General features: G+C 38.6%; 3 protein-coding genes across 7 annotated transcripts; 2 read left to right on the forward strand and 1 right to left on the reverse strand.

Moving 5' to 3' along the window:
* Window positions 1-55: 55 nt before the first annotated feature.
* Window positions 56-1,231, forward strand: LOC131211411 (large ribosomal subunit protein eL24). The gene is made up of 4 exons (XM_058204857.1): window positions 56-169; window positions 243-318; window positions 453-700; window positions 961-1,231. The coding sequence occupies exons 1-4, from the start codon at window positions 165-167 to the stop codon at window positions 1,091-1,093; spliced, it is 462 nt and encodes a 153-aa protein (XP_058060840.1). The 5' UTR covers window positions 56-164; the 3' UTR covers window positions 1,094-1,231.
* A 191-nt stretch (window positions 1,232-1,422) lies between these two features.
* LOC131211410 (protein disulfide-isomerase A5) lies at window positions 1,423-4,121 on the reverse strand. The gene is made up of 6 exons (XM_058204856.1): window positions 4,000-4,121; window positions 3,434-3,868; window positions 3,150-3,370; window positions 2,644-3,082; window positions 2,437-2,578; window positions 1,423-2,376 (listed from the first exon to the last, which is right to left on the reverse strand). The coding sequence occupies exons 1-6, from the start codon at window positions 4,024-4,026 to the stop codon at window positions 1,736-1,738; spliced, it is 1,905 nt and encodes a 634-aa protein (XP_058060839.1). The 5' UTR covers window positions 4,027-4,121; the 3' UTR covers window positions 1,423-1,735.
* A 502-nt stretch (window positions 4,122-4,623) lies between these two features.
* LOC131212885 (serine/threonine-protein kinase 11-interacting protein) lies at window positions 4,624-11,257 on the forward strand. 5 transcript variants are annotated; one of them, XM_058206950.1, is made up of 13 exons: window positions 4,624-4,761; window positions 5,075-5,241; window positions 5,312-6,379; window positions 6,443-6,589; window positions 6,723-7,253; window positions 7,334-7,448; window positions 7,520-7,785; window positions 7,867-8,082; window positions 8,511-8,552; window positions 9,144-9,339; window positions 9,422-10,282; window positions 10,357-10,532; window positions 10,598-11,257. In XM_058206950.1, the coding sequence occupies exons 2-13, from the start codon at window positions 5,151-5,153 to the stop codon at window positions 11,050-11,052; spliced, it is 4,164 nt and encodes a 1,387-aa protein (XP_058062933.1). In that variant the 5' UTR covers window positions 4,624-4,761; window positions 5,075-5,150; the 3' UTR covers window positions 11,053-11,257. The 5 variants fall into 5 exon arrangements, with proteins under 5 accessions (XP_058062933.1, XP_058062932.1, XP_058062934.1 ...); XM_058206949.1 differs by having other exon boundaries at window positions 4,630-4,761; window positions 5,002-5,241; XM_058206951.1 differs by having other exon boundaries at window positions 4,630-4,761; window positions 5,002-5,241; window positions 6,446-6,589.
* Window positions 11,258-15,477: the final 4,220 nt, after the last annotated feature.

Raw genomic sequence — 15,477 nt, forward strand, 5'->3', positions numbered from 1 at the left:
TAATATCGAATATCGAATAACTTGGTTCAGCTGTCAACATCTTGTTCGTTAAGGTTGGCAGCGCGTCAATTAGACGTGCCATAGCAAAGTATGTTCTTTTCTGTCCCACGTTTCGAAAGGAAACAAGCTAGTTGCGAATTCCGGCTTAGTTTTGGCTCGTTAAAATGAAGTAACGTGTATTTATATTCTTCTAATCTATAAGAAATAAACTCAAATGCTTAATGTATCGTTTTGTTTTGCAGGATTGGACTCTGTGCATTCAGTGGCTTCAAAATCTACCCAGGCAGTGGTAAAACTTTGGTGAAAGCTGACGGTAAGGTAAGTATGCACATTTCAGTGTGATGATTGACACGGCTGTTGTTTGAAACCTACTTATTTCAAAACAAATTCCATCTACAGCGAAAGACTTTTATTATCTCCTATCAATTAGTTTGTATTTGATCTTTTAACAGACGCACGTATTTTTGAACAAAAAATGTGAACGCTCCTTCCTGATGAAGCGAAATGCGCGTAAAGTGAAATGGACCGTGCTTTACCGTCGCAAACACAAGAAGGGCATCGTGGAAGAGGCCTCTAAGAAGCGTACGCGCCGTACTCAAAAGTTCCAGCGTGCCATCGTTGGTGCTTCCATTACGGATATTATGGCTAAGCGCAACATGAAGCCCGAAATTCGCAAAGCCCAGCGCGAGCAAGCTATCAAGTAAGTTTCTGTCGAAGATCGTATATAAATGCCCCCTACGTGACCGAGCTGTGACTTGATGCATCGTTCGGTAGATAAAGCGGGCGAAACGATTGTTCTTACATTCATTTTGTTCACCGGCAGATTTCTTGGTGTTCCGGCTACTAGGATGCACCACTGAGAAATCTGCTGTCTTTAAAGATGAAACATTCCATTTTACGCAGTAACACCGTAAAATTTTCATTTCCGTCTAATTATTGGCATTTATTTAAATATTGCAGAGTTGCCAAGGACGCCAAAAAAGCTAAACAGGCCGAGAAAAAGGTTAAAACCCAACCGAACCCGAAACAGCAGAAATCCAAAGCTGCTAAGGTTTCCCAAAAGGCTGCCCCACGTGTAGGAGGCAAGCGATAAAAGGGTTATAGCATCTACGATGCGTTGATATGTGTTTTAGATGTGTAACAACTGCATCTGGTGTACAACAAACGAACGGGAATGAACAAACGAAATGTACTGTTGGAATAATAAAATAAAAAACAGTGACCCGTTCGACGTAGGTGTTACCACAATTGAATTGATTGTCACACAATAGAAAGAAACTATACGGCCTCGACGTTGGAACATGTTAGAGACATCTTATATTGACAAATTTGTATAAAGGTTGTTTTTTCTTTCGAATTATGTCCTCGATTTGTGGCAACGAGAAGGACCTATTCCTGTCTTCGATAATTATTCATTTTTTTAGTGCACTGTAATTTATTAAATAAATGAAGAAACAGTGTATATTTGACTTTTACATTTCTACAGTATATCATTGTTTATACAATATTAACGACGAGAAGAGAATCGTATTTACATATAGTACGCAAAAAAAAAATTTGGGAATGACGATAGTAGGTGTCAGAATTGAGTTGCTTTGATCTGCTTTAATCGACACTTTGATTCAAACACTCGATTGAGTGATTATGGTTCAATTAGGAAATGCTTCTTTAATTAGTTAAATGATGATTGAAAATTTCATTTCCGTACATTGCCGTAATATTGGCGGTTTATCATTTACAATTCATCTTTTACAACTGAGTTAACGGAGTTAAGAAAATTCATTATTTCTTCTGTTGTGCGCTTGCCATCGTAATCTTGTAGGAATTTTCCTTTTGCAAAGTACTTGAACGTAGGATAACCACGGATTTGAAACCGTTCGGCTGCCTTCGTGTGCACAGTGCAGTCGAGAGCAGCAACCTTGGACGGTACATTTTCATCTACTAACAGCTTAGCAATCTTCGCAAAGTCCGGTTTTATGTGCTTGCAATGTGCACACCAGGGAACGTAGAACATCACCAAGATACTTGGTTCTTGTTTGATCACTTCCTCAACGTTGTCATCCGTGAGGAAAAGTAAGTGATCGACTCCGGGAAATTGACCGAACGGCTCCATTTTTTTATCATTCTTCGTAAGCACCGCATCTGGATCGTTGAGGTACTTTATAAAATCAGTCTCTGTACGACCGCCGTTATACTCTCGGACGATTTTTAGATAATTAAAGTACTTGATGGTCGGATAGCCGCGAACATCGAACGAAGAACACACTGCACTGTATTGCGTACAATCGACCGCTGCTAGTTCTGTTCTGGGGTCTTCCTTGAAGTGTTCCGCCGCACGGTTAAACTCAGGTTTCGTTCGCTTACAATGCCCGCACCCTGTTAAAAAAGAGCGTGTTTGTAACTAAACTTTTAGGTATGATTACTTTTCTTTCTTACAAGGAGCATAAAATATGACCAGAACGTGTTTTTTCTTTTTCAGAAAAGGTTTGAAAGACTCATCGTTCAGATGGACAACTTCCGATGGCTCATCTTCCCATGAAGATTCTGAGGCCGGAGGTAGAGGAGGTTGAATAGGGTTCTGAAAATGTTACGTGAATTTGTAAATTTGACTGCTCAACATTTTTCGCCACCTCTTTAAGATACCTGCATGAATTCCACAATTTTATTTGCTTCCCGTACGTTGACGTCGAACTTGAACTCTCCATTGCTAAAGTATTTTACTGTTGGGTATCCTTTAACACCAAACTGTTGTCCGATGGAAGATTCAATAGTTGCATCGAGGGCCGCCAGCACACCAGGAATGGCTTTGGTCTTCAAAATTTCAGCCGCTTTTTCGTACTCCGGTTTCATTTTTTTACAGTGTCCACACCATGGTGCATAAAACATTACCAACACCGAATGTTCGTCTTTCAGAACTGGTCCAAAATTGCTAGTTGTGAGGTGAACTATTTCCGAGTTGCTTTCTGACGCCCAATCTGATTCCTTCTGCTTGACAGTCGGTGGAGCGATAGGATTTTTCATGAACGCTACAATACCTTGTCGATTATTTTCTCCTTCGAAGGTATATTTCATGCGTCCGTATCTATGAACAGATAACAATAATTATATAGGCAACATGGAATATGCAGTGTAATCTTTTCCGGACGTACTCATAGTACAACAATGTTGGGAAGCCCGTTATGTTGTACTGCTTGCGGATGATAGAATTTTCGGGACGATTCACGTCGATCGCGGCGAGAACGTATTGTCCCTTTAAGTCAGTTGCGGCTCCGGAAAACTCTGGCTTTAACGTTTTACAGAAACCACACCAAGGCGCGTAAAACATGATGAGAACTGGTTTGACTTCTTTTTTTAGAAATTTGCCCAATGCCTAGATATAATGAATACTTTAAAAAATTACCCAAATTATCGAACGAACAATAACAAATATTACCACCGCGTCAGGCACATGAACGACGTCTGCTCCGATTGGATCTTCTTCCCATGGCAAGTCGCCGGCTGGATCACGCATAAAATTGACCATGCTGGTCGCTGTAAGCTGCCTGTCGTAATCCTTGTGATATTCGCCATCCTTAAAGTGCTTAATCACAAAGGGGACTGGTTGGACTTTCAGTTTCCTACAGATCTTTTTCACCTCTGAATTATTGCAATCGAACAATATGAACGTGCCTTGCCCCTTCACACTTTCGGCTGCTTCTCGAAATGAAGAAAGTAGCGCCGTATTTTCTTTTAAGCCAGATATGAACAAAATTAATACGTTGGTTTTTGTGCGAAAAAGCTTCTTTAGCTCTTTCATGTCCGTGATGCTATCTATGACAACACTTTTTTGTGTTTTGGAATAGACCAAGCAAACGCCTACGCTGGCAATCTGGAATCAATGGGAAAACCCGCATGTGGATCAGTATGTGGTTGATTTCCGCCTTTTCGATCGTACGGCCATCACGCTCTACGGCGTCTCCTAACTGGTTTCTAAAATTTAGAAGCAGGAACAGAACTCACAATTAGGATGCAAACATGCAGTTTCATGATGCAAACAGGAAATTCTGGCGTAATTATTTCTTCTAGAGTCGTTTTACCAAACAATTTTCCCTTGATGTGTACTTAGTGTTTGTTTGATTTTGTGAAAAGAAACGCAAAGCTCTCCTGAAACCGGCTGGTTTGTTTATAAGCTGTGGTTCAAAGAAAACGTTCTGTATAAATGTTCAAGAGAATTGTGACGTTTCGACAGCGTTCGGTTCATTTCTTATAACAGTCTCTAAGGAAAGACACACCGTTCACCTCACGTTCACGCGGATTTGTGGTTTTTTTCATTTCACGAGAACGAACTGGCCCGTATTTATGATGATCATTGTTGCAACATTGAAATAAAAATTACTGCTTTATTACTGGTTTCGTAGGAATCCTAAAGATTTTTTTTTTTTTGCTAAGATTGGTATTTTGGGCTATGTAACGTCGCGTTTGCCATACTGGACAAGTAACAGCGAACTGAACATAATAGTTATAAACGATTTGGCATGCATTTTAGCATTTTTTCAGTTGGCAGCTGACAAACTCTTGTGACAGATCCCAGACAAAGAAAATTTTTTGTAGAAGATTTGTTTTGGAATTAATTTCTGGTCATTCGGAAAATAAACATCTTTCGTGTGCATCGCTAGACCTGTAGTATCAATAATATAAGTCGCAATACAGTAGCTATTCGTGTTACGTTATTTAATTGTTACAGGATTTTAATTTTTTTTATTTCACACAACATTGGAAAAGGTAAGGCTTTGTGTTCCGCGAAGCCTCGTCACTACTAAAATATTTCTGAAGTGGCTTACTTGAAAACCTTAATAATTCTAAAATTCTAAGATTCTAAAAAGTAAACACTGTGATGCGAATCCCATACGTTGTTTTAGAAAAAAACAACTGTTTCACATATTTTGTTTACTTCCTGGATGCGATCGCATAAATGCTCTTTGCGCAGTTATAAATGTACTTTCATTTGCGTTTTCGTTGTAGGTCAGTAGGTTCAACATGCTCATCGTGGATGGCACTGTATAGCAAATCGTAATTGATATCTTGAATGAATCAGGCCGCATCCAACACATTGAAGTCTAGTGTTCGTGCATGTTTGAATGAGTCAGAAATTCGACAACTAAGCGACAACCATGGATCCCACGCAGATAACAGCACTGGCAAATTTATTGAAGGAAAGCGGCGACAAGGTGTTGAACTCTCAGTTCAAACTATCACTATCAGGTAGGAATTAACGATCGCGTGAAATTCTTCTTCGACATTGCTGTTTTTCATAACTCCAAATATTTTTTAGCCTCACTTCTTAGGGCACTGAATGATTCGTTTAGTTTGATTGTGGATAAAAATGAAATATTACCACCGCAGAGCTTTCAAGTAGTAAAACCGAATAATGCAAAATCGGATGTATTCCGGGATCTTCAGTTTGTGTATGATTTCGTGCAGAAAACGATAATTCTCAGCTTGAACCAGTTTCTCAACGACGACCTTTACGAGTCTGCTGTGGACATAAGCAAATTTCGGAGCTTACGAACGCTTGAGGTGCAGAAGATACCAATCAATCAAGTAGTTGGTATAAATCATCTTAAGAACCAACTGCGTGATCTGTCCTGTGTTCGCAGTATCTCACATGTGTCGGATGTGCTGGTTAGTTGCGGCGGTGACAAAATGATAGAAAAAAAACAGTGGCGAGCGCTTAAAAACATTAACTTTGCATATAATATGCTTGATTATGTGGACAGCTCGCTGGAGCTGACACCCTTACTGGAAGTTTTAAATTTGAGCCACAACCAATTAGTGAACGTGTCCGCTGTGCGATATTTGCCAAACTTACGGGAGATAAATTTGAGCTACAATCGACTGAACAGTATTCCGGCGTTTCACGTGGATGCAAGGCGCAAATTGCAGGTTTTACAATTGTCTAACAACTTCGTAGAGGATTTAGATGGTTTGTCCTGCTTTTCGTATTCTTTGATCGATTTGGATCTATCAGGAAACTTTATCGTCGATCATGCCGCACTGCTTCCTTTGAGCACCCTAAGCGCTTTGCGGTCGGTTAATTTTCAGAACAATCCATTGGCGTGTCATCCGAAACATCGACAGGCAACAGCTCGTTATCTGAATAAGAATATGGCTAATGTAGAGTTTTTTCTGGACAACGAACGTTTGTCTCGTTATGAAAAATCTCTTACCGGTAATTACGATAGCTATAAAGCAATTCTGGTATCGAGCGTGGTTCGCAATTTAAGTGTTAGCTCGAATGGCCGTAATACACCGGAGTCTAATACAACGGAAACCACAACGGAGCGAGACGATCTTCTCGAATTGCCCGTAGGCAGTTTTAGGTTAACTGTAGAAGAAAAAGGTAAATGAAAAATCACTACATATTTGAACATTTACATATTTTTATCATGTTAATAATTTTCAGAAGTAATGAACCACTCTTTAAATAGCCAAAAGAAGTTACGGGTTAGGCGAGCAGTGATATCTGAAAGTGAAAGTGATCGTGACAATACATCGAATGATAAATCTCTCGTCGGAACAACAAAACTGAACACCTCGGGAATAAATTTAGGTAAATAATTCTTCTACACGTCACGCCCGCTGATAGAGAAGTCGAATGCGGTTTCGATTCCCTAAACCGGGTTGGATTTTCGAACCACATTTTTGTGATCGTTTAAAATGTTGTCTCTATTTTTCGATTCAAGAATCCAATCGTGATCATTTGGAGACTAAGGAAGTTCTTGAACGATTACGAGGCGAATACGGAAGTGCATGGTTGCAGAGTCAAGCTGGGCATATGGTTAGAAATGTTATTGGTTTCGATCCGAACAAGGAAAGAGAGTATGAAAATGTTGCGCAGTATAAGTGCGAGAAAGCTGATGTGACAGAGGAAAGCAGCAGTGGAATCAATCATTGCTGCCATATCACAGAAAACATGGCAGCGAATCAACGATTGGAATCAGTACGTGCAAACCCGGTTACACATAACCAGAGCTCTATGAACAGTGTAATCGTAGAAGATCTTAGTTCATTGAAAACACAAACGATCCCCGAGTGCCCAACTGCTAAGATAAAACTATCGGAAAATAAAGCTACGCCCTCAGATTGTACAGGTCTTACTAGTGAAGCTGATGATATGAGATACGTGTCTATCGACCAAGGAACGACTGAAATGAACGTTAAGGAATTGCTGAACTTAACGGATATCTACGGCAACCTGCACGATCAGGATGAAGGTATGTTACCGATCAATTTCTATGCATTTTTATCAGTTTGAATTTTTTTATCAATGATTGTTTATTTTCCGTTCGGACAGATTCAGAAGTTGAAGATAATGAAGTTCTGTATCATGTATCTGCTCGAGACAACGATTCTGAATTGTCAGTCCTTGTTTCTGAAAAAAGCATCAAAGAAAAGGACGCAGTAGGAAGGCGAGTTCAGAATAATAACTTCAGCATTAGTCTTGCGTACAATTTAATTTCATATATTTTTTGCATCGAAGAACCAAAACTCGTTGGGGAATTGAAACGCTTGAGGCTTGCGAACGATCCACGTCTACTTGCATCACATTATCGTTTGACACGATGAAGCGAGATAAAAAGGAACGAATGTACGAAATGGATACGCACGATTGTCTTCTACTTGAAAGTAGACTTCGAAGCATCCTGTCCAAAAGACCTCTGTCCGAGATGAATCAACGTCTATACAAGTGTGTTGTATGTAATACCAAATTTTCACGTGAAGTCAATTGCAAACGTGCGCAAGATGGTATGTAGTTATTTCGTCGGTACTGATTATAATATATCATATTAATATATAACATTAATGCAAATTTGATTTATTTTGCAGATATCCAATGCCCGGAATGTCGAGGTGGTTATTGCATCGAAATTAAGGATCAGCTAATGGAGAAAGAAACTGTAACAACATCGACAAGCTCATTCGTTACTAGTCCTTCAACGTGCAATTTGAACAGACAATTACCGTGTTCTTTGCCTAAAGTGTCAGATACAAACGTTTTCGAACCGGAAGCAATGAATATGAACATCTCGAAGCAAAGTTTGGGTAAGTGAAGGATCGTTACAAAATACTAAATAATCCTCTTCTTGAGACATTACTTATATGCATCGCTATAACGTGCAAATCCTAATTATTTTGGTTGGCTTGAGCTACTTTGTTATCTCGCCATAAATGTAATGATTTCTGTGAAAAATACAATGCTATACATAAACCATTGGTTTCGATTTCTCCTGTTATGTCATTGTATTTGTACCTGAACAAATATTTACCTTCCCAAATGGTAATTTGTCTTTTTTCCCGTTTCTATAAATCTTTCACAAAATCAAATGAAAACGACAAACAACATCAAAACGGATGGATCTTGGTTTGACTTTATAACAAATAACTGATTGTGAACACCGTTTTCGCCTCAACTTTGTTGTGTGCTGGTTGTGTGGTTAAACTTCGTGAGTGTACGTTTTGCGCAAGCATAGATCATCAGGAAGCTTGGGAATCACTGTTAAAGTTAAAATTCAGTAAGCCTTTTGCTTTTTTTTATAAAACAATTTTAATGTTTTAATTTTGTACTCTGTTCCTATTTTGCGCAAACAACGTTGCAGACCGACATAGTTTGAGTAGATATTGAAACACTATGGATTCAATATAGTTGTTTTTGTTTTATGATCTTAGGAACGGAGGAACGGAATGAGGCTTATTCATGATTCAATATCGATGTTTCAAGTAGAATAAATAGTTTAATGTTTTATAGTTTATATTTAAATAGTACTATTAGTCGCAAAGTCTGTCGAAGCCCTAAGCCTTGGGTGAAAATTGCTACAGGGATTTTGAAAATTGATATTAAATATATATTGATGTTTGGTCATCTAATTTCTGTTTTGCTTTATAATTTTAAATAGCATACTGTTCTAATAAGATTATTTCGAGTGATGCAAAAAAATTATATTTGAAGATTTTATACATTATTTCTTCGTTTATTTTGTAAAGAGATGGACTGTACTGTTGAAAGTAGATCAAAATAAGCTTTTAATTATAACAAATGCAAACCAAGGAATGTCAACGAAGCATTCTTTTAATTTATTTCCACATACACAATATGCGCTTACCAGAATCTAGCGGTTCGTTGAACGATTCTTCGTCCTGTTCGCGGGTATCTCAACCAGGCAGCTCCTGCGACTCGAACCGAAGCGTTGCAGGAAGTACGAACTCTGAACGTGACCGTGACGTTGACTTGCTCGGCAACGAAAGCGACATTGAAGTATTGAGCAATCCCAGTCAGAGTAGTATAGAGGTGCTTGATCGAGGGTAAGTGAAGTGGATTTAAGTGATTTGTTCATCCTAGTGAATACTATAATTTTCTATAATTAAAATTTTTCCTCAACTAAAGATATCATCCCAGTCGAAAAGCATCCGAAGAACGCCGCATCTCAAGCCTCGAAATCATCTCCGATAATAACTCTGTTGGTACATCTGTGGGTGCAATCTCGATTTGTGAGGAAGAACAGCAGCATACCGTTGGTGACTCGATGAATCCCAATTTAGACGATCATTTAAATGATGCATTAACGTTAATGCCTAATGTTACTTCGGCACAAGGAGAGGAAAAAGACTACTCGATGATCAAAAAAAGCACCGCTGGCTCAAAGTTACATACAGCTCACACCAGTAGGAAAGGATTCTTGGCGAACGTTAATCTAACTGAAAGCTCTAGCTCTGGTTCGGTCACGGACAGTGTATGCACAGCATATGAATCGAATCAGGGGCAATCGGTGGACGGCTTGACTGCCAAAACAAATGTAAGAGTAATTGGGCTAACAACGTGTGAACAGGAACCTTCTGAAGCTTGTACATCGATTCAACAGCAAACTTCCTCAGCAAGTTCATCTGCGAATGCAACAGACACCACTAAGTCAGACAATTCCGTGTTTGCAAATGTTTTGGGCGGCCTATTCCAGTCCACCAATATGCTTATGGCCAAAACCCCGAAGGGAAAATCGGAAGAAGAGTCACTGAAAAAGTTCTATGAACCAATTCGATACAATTATACCGACTATGCTAACGTTGACCACCGCTTGAAACTGTTCTTATATCAACACTTGTTTGACGATGCTAACGAGTCTTTAAAATGGTTAGTTTCTTGTATCGTGTTTGATGATAATCATGTAGACGAATGGCCTTCTGGATTTGAAGGGCTGTTCGTTATGTCAACAACCAAATTCTACGTCATGAAAAAAGTGGCTGCTGAAAAGTACGTTCAAACGAAGAATTTTTCAACATGTGACATTGGCGAGATTAATGTTTATCATTTTATCCGTGTTCTAGTGATGATCCGACAAGTTGGTTGAAAAAACATATCGCAGGAACAGTTGATCGCATTGGAATAGCACAGCCGCTGCCATGGAAGTTTGGAATTAAGTTTATAATTAGCGCGATTGGCGCAGTGCATATTGTTCTTCAAGATATTTTTCGTACTGATAAATTGATATTGTTTTTTAATGGTAAGCATGGTTATTTTTATTGTGTAATTGTTAACTGTTAATTGTATAAAAATGATTCATTGCAGAAAATCCACTTCCACCTTACTGCACACTCGATTACCAACCGTCAGAGGTGTTGATTAACAAATTGAAGAAGGCAGCGAACGGGGACGTCGTAAAAATGGTTATGGTAATAAACTTCTGCGACGTTGTATCCAACGACGAACTGAAGAGCGTACATTTGTCAACGCTACTTGTTACCGAAAAACATCTCATGTTGATACCCGATATCAGATGGATCAATGAGAGCTCAGCATATCCGGTTCAACCTAAGTTCACGCAGCTGGTAGTCGATATTGTAGAATTCGAAGATATAAATGAGCGTTCTTGCCGACTGAGCTATGTTGACGAGCAAGAAGACAAAGAGGAAACCTGGAGTCTCGACTTTGCTACTCCTACGGCTAAGGAGAGCACAGTCAATACTATATGCCATTTATGGGAGACATTCTTTGGCGTTCCAATGAATAGAAGACGTTTGTAACAGTAGACCCATTTGTACGCAGCAAATGCGTTAGAAAAATAAAGGCAGGGATCGTTGAGAACAATGAATCGATAGAATTTGCCCGGTCTTTTTGTGATATCAATAACCCCGCGATTTCATTTCAAACTTGGCCATCTACTACGACTGTTCGAACTACGTGTGTTGGTTTTTTGCTTGTGTCATATTGCTTTTTTTAAATGCTCGATGCCAAGTTTGATTGACAAACACTTGGAAGATAATTGTCCCAAACGATGCGATTTTGTGTTTATATACCAGGTGTTATGTTATAAATTTAAAACCGAAAGAAAGAAAATTGAAATTCTACTTTATTCAAAGTATTTACCACCGCTAGTTACCATATATAGCAATTCATTGCGTTTCAATTTGATACAATGCTCTATATAAATTTGAACCTTAAACTAAGCGAAAAATTGTAGCTTCTTGTGTCACATTCAACTGATCCACGAGTTGTTGCTGCGTTTATATGTAATCTTTGTCCAAACGTGGTTGCAATTCACTGTTCAAGAACCTTTTCGAAGGTATTCCACGCTCTTTGTCAGTCACGTCAAAATCAACATTTTTAAATTTTCTAATCCGAACCAAGCACTGCGAATGTCCGCGAGCATGCTCACCGCAAGCTAAGATAAGATCACTAAAACCAAGATAACCACTATACTGGTTACTCCAAGATCAAGTCGACTTGTACGACTTGTTTTAGCGAACTACGGTGCAAAGTGAACAGTGAAACCAGTGCAAAAATGACCATTAAAAAGCGCGGGAGGAAGTAATAGCTTCCGGCCGTGCCCATCAGGAACCAGTCAAAGGCACCCTTCATAGTACGGGGGCGATACTAACATGAGCGGATTTCCCCTTCTGTTTTCTCTACCCTCGTAAAGCCGGGTCCAGACGCTATGATAATCGCTACGATAATCGTTGCTCAGACACATCGCAGCGATGCATCGTAGCGTGTGGACCCAACATACCCAAACCCTAACTGCGGGGACAGACGATGCGTAACGTAACGTTTTCGGCATTTCAGATTAATGCTAAACTGCTGCGCTTCTGTCAAAACGTATATGTTTTGGCCGAGGTGTAAAAAGTTTAGCTTACTGTGGCGCACATCAAGCGTAACGTAATGATTTTGACGTTAACGATTAATGCCAAACTGCTGCGGCGCTGTCAAAACGTTTACGCCTCGCGCGAGCCGTAAACCCGAGCGTAATTATTTATTTCATACGCTTTGCTTACAAACAGAGGATAATTTAAGTTCTTATTTGCTGGTATAGCAACAAAATCGGAAAAAACAGATAAAAAAATTCAGAAATCAATTAATTTCTCTTCTATTTCTATTTTCTTGGACCAAAAACACGAACGTAAACACGTTTCACGTTTCGTTTTTATATTTTTGCTGCCACACGAAGCGTAAACGTTTTGACGTTACAAATCAATTTTACGCTAGTTTTCACGCTTCGTGTGTCCCCGCAGTAACACCTAGGATAGGAAATCTCAGTTTGTGAAAATGTCCAACGGGTCCCCGGGCGTTGAAAAAAGTTCATTCCCGCGCACAAAAATTTCTTTCCATGCTGGGAGGATGGGTTCTACCCATAGAGGGAGAACGCTCCCCGTCTATATACGTCTATAGACAACGAAAAACTACAACCTTTTGTAGCTAAGACAATACCATAGACCAGAGGTCTCAAACTCATAGTAGCATGTGGGCCGCAGTGGAAAGCAACAGCTAGTCAGCGGGCCACATCACATAAAGAAAATGTTTTTTCATTAAATTTTATACCCACCATTGAAGATTTAGGCTGCTTAGTAAATTTATCATTAAGTAAATTAGTAAATTGTAAATTTGATCTTAGTAAATTGATCATAGTGCATCAAAGTGGTGGTCCCACCGCGAGAGGACCTCTGGCTATCGTATCACGTATCACGTTGTTTCAACTTTCACCACTGACCATTCGTCAACTTGAGGAGTGCTTTCGTTGCATGTTTTTGAGCGCTCCGAGATGATGCCACTCAAACAGGTTAATATTGCAACCGTCCTACACAATTTTGTTACTTTCTTTTTCCTGACTTAGTTTACATCATTTTTATGTTATAAGCCGGGAACGCATTTTGTTTGCTACTAGGAAAAAATCGAGATTCGAAATATAAAACAACTGTGCCCGTTTTGTAGTGAAATTATACGGAAGTGTAATTATACGTACACGTAATTTTAATGTAGCTCCTCCTTGTAGCATGTAGCTCCCTCATATCCATTGAAATATATTTGTTGTCAAATAATTAGCGATGGAATAGTATTAGGAATAGGAATAGATTTTCAAATATTGTGTAAAATAGAACATTTGTGTTGTTGTTGTAATACCTTTATGCCACAATGCAGTGTAAATTTTGTAAACTATTTTGCTTTTAATAAGAAAAACATTATGTGTAACATAACGACGTTCGGCAGCGGTAACACTGTACAAGCATATAAGGCATTAAAATCAGCATATTATGAAAAAATCAGAATCAAAATTTTCATCACTGTCTGTTAGGACGATTCAAAATGATTTCGAACAAAAAGAGAATGTATGAAGTAGTTTTTGAATATTTGATTTTCGCAGTTTATTTTTCTTTTAATATTAAGATAATATATATCTTGTTATTGGTCACTTTTCATTTTGTATGATATAAATTTATCGATTTTCATAAGAATCAATAACTGTTATTCGTAGATATCTGTAAAAAATTGAATTGAAATAGACTGCCTGTACTGGATTCGGATCTATCCATAAACCAACCACATGAGTGTGGCAAACAGTGTTGACTGTTTAACGACATTGCTTTCCAACACCAGTGCAAAAGCACCCATTTCCCACTTGATTCAACTAAATATCTCTAGGTAGAAAATAAATTAGTGTTTCAATCTACAGGTGCCAAGAAGGGTTGATTGGTTTGGTCTTTCGACTGTGCACATCACATAGTGATTTTAAACTAGGGCTGCAGGATATTAGTCTCTAGTCTCTAGGTAGCATGCTAGAATCGAATTTTCTTCAATATTCTCATCGAACCGGATGTTGTTTGTTGGACCGTAGTTGGCCCGTCGTGTGTTGTAGCTATGTACCATTTATTCTCTATGTAACATTTCTTGATAGTCGTATAGATGGTTGACCAGATTGCCAAAGGCACTTTGGCTCAAACTGTTTCGAACTTGCTGCACCAAAATGAGGACGTCAAACAGTGATCATTAAAATGTTCATTATTTAAAATTATAGCTCCTAAATTGTCGTTGTGGTTTCTCTCAAACCTTTTACTCTAGCTATAATTTTTTAAAAAATAAAATAGTTTTTTCGGGTTATGAAATAGTGAAATATTCTTTGAAAAACTGCGTTTATATGATATATATGGTATGCTGCTGGTATACCGATATCGCTGAAACATGTTCCCGAAGTTTTTGAAGAATTGTGAAATCGTTTATTACTTGGACATACGATTACTTACTACCTTGTTCTGTATACAAGGTAAACTGCTAGGTAGTTGTGCATTTGCTTGGCGGCAGTGTTAGCAACATATAAGCAAGAGCGAATAATTAAGTTTAAATAATTATTCAAAGTTGATTGCGGATAGGGATTAGAAAACTGAGGCGACACCACAGGTAAAGTGCTCGTCGTATTCGGTTTGACCCATTTGAACATAATCTCTGATAACAAAGTTAGACCATTTCTGTGCCGAGGTGAATTGACATTGACACATGCACCAACAATAGAGTACTTTTGATTCGGGAGAGGTTACTGATGTGTGGATAATGTGGTACGATTCGCGAACAGCTTTTTACAGTATTTACCGCAGTACGACACACAGGTCGAACTGTGTCCAAAGTACATAAAATAATAAACATTGCTCGACATCCTGAACAGTATCATCTTATCCTTTAGATCAGGATGAAAGCGACGATATTCCCTAAAGAGCACCTCATGGGCAAAATTGTTGACTGCCAGGCCAGCGGCGTTTGCGGCTTTAAGCAACGGTTATGCTGGAAACACAATAAAGCGCCAAATTATTCCATCCAATGACAAGGTTGGATAGTCCAGTGCTATAAACAAACCATCTATTTAATGTGGTACCCTAGAGTAACGTAAATCTTAGTGAGGTCAACCAACTGACTTGTAGATAAAGCCGTAATCTGGTTTCTTCAGGAAAATTAAATACCGATTGGTCTGACGGAAACATGCCGAAACATTTAAACTGTATATGTTGGAATATTGCTGATATTCAATACTTTTACATTTGGAACGCAGTATAATTCAAAAAATAAAAGCTTAATTATTTTAAATTCAAAACTGTCGAAATCCCACTATCGCTGTATCGAAAATCGATTCTAATAATAATAACTTTAAAATATAAATATTCAGATTGTAATGTGGTTGACGAAGGCGC

The sequence above is a fragment of the Anopheles bellator genome, chromosome 2 (genome assembly GCF_943735745.2).
Source record: "Anopheles bellator chromosome 2, idAnoBellAS_SP24_06.2, whole genome shotgun sequence".
Taxonomy (NCBI): Eukaryota; Metazoa; Arthropoda; class Insecta; order Diptera; family Culicidae; genus Anopheles; species Anopheles bellator.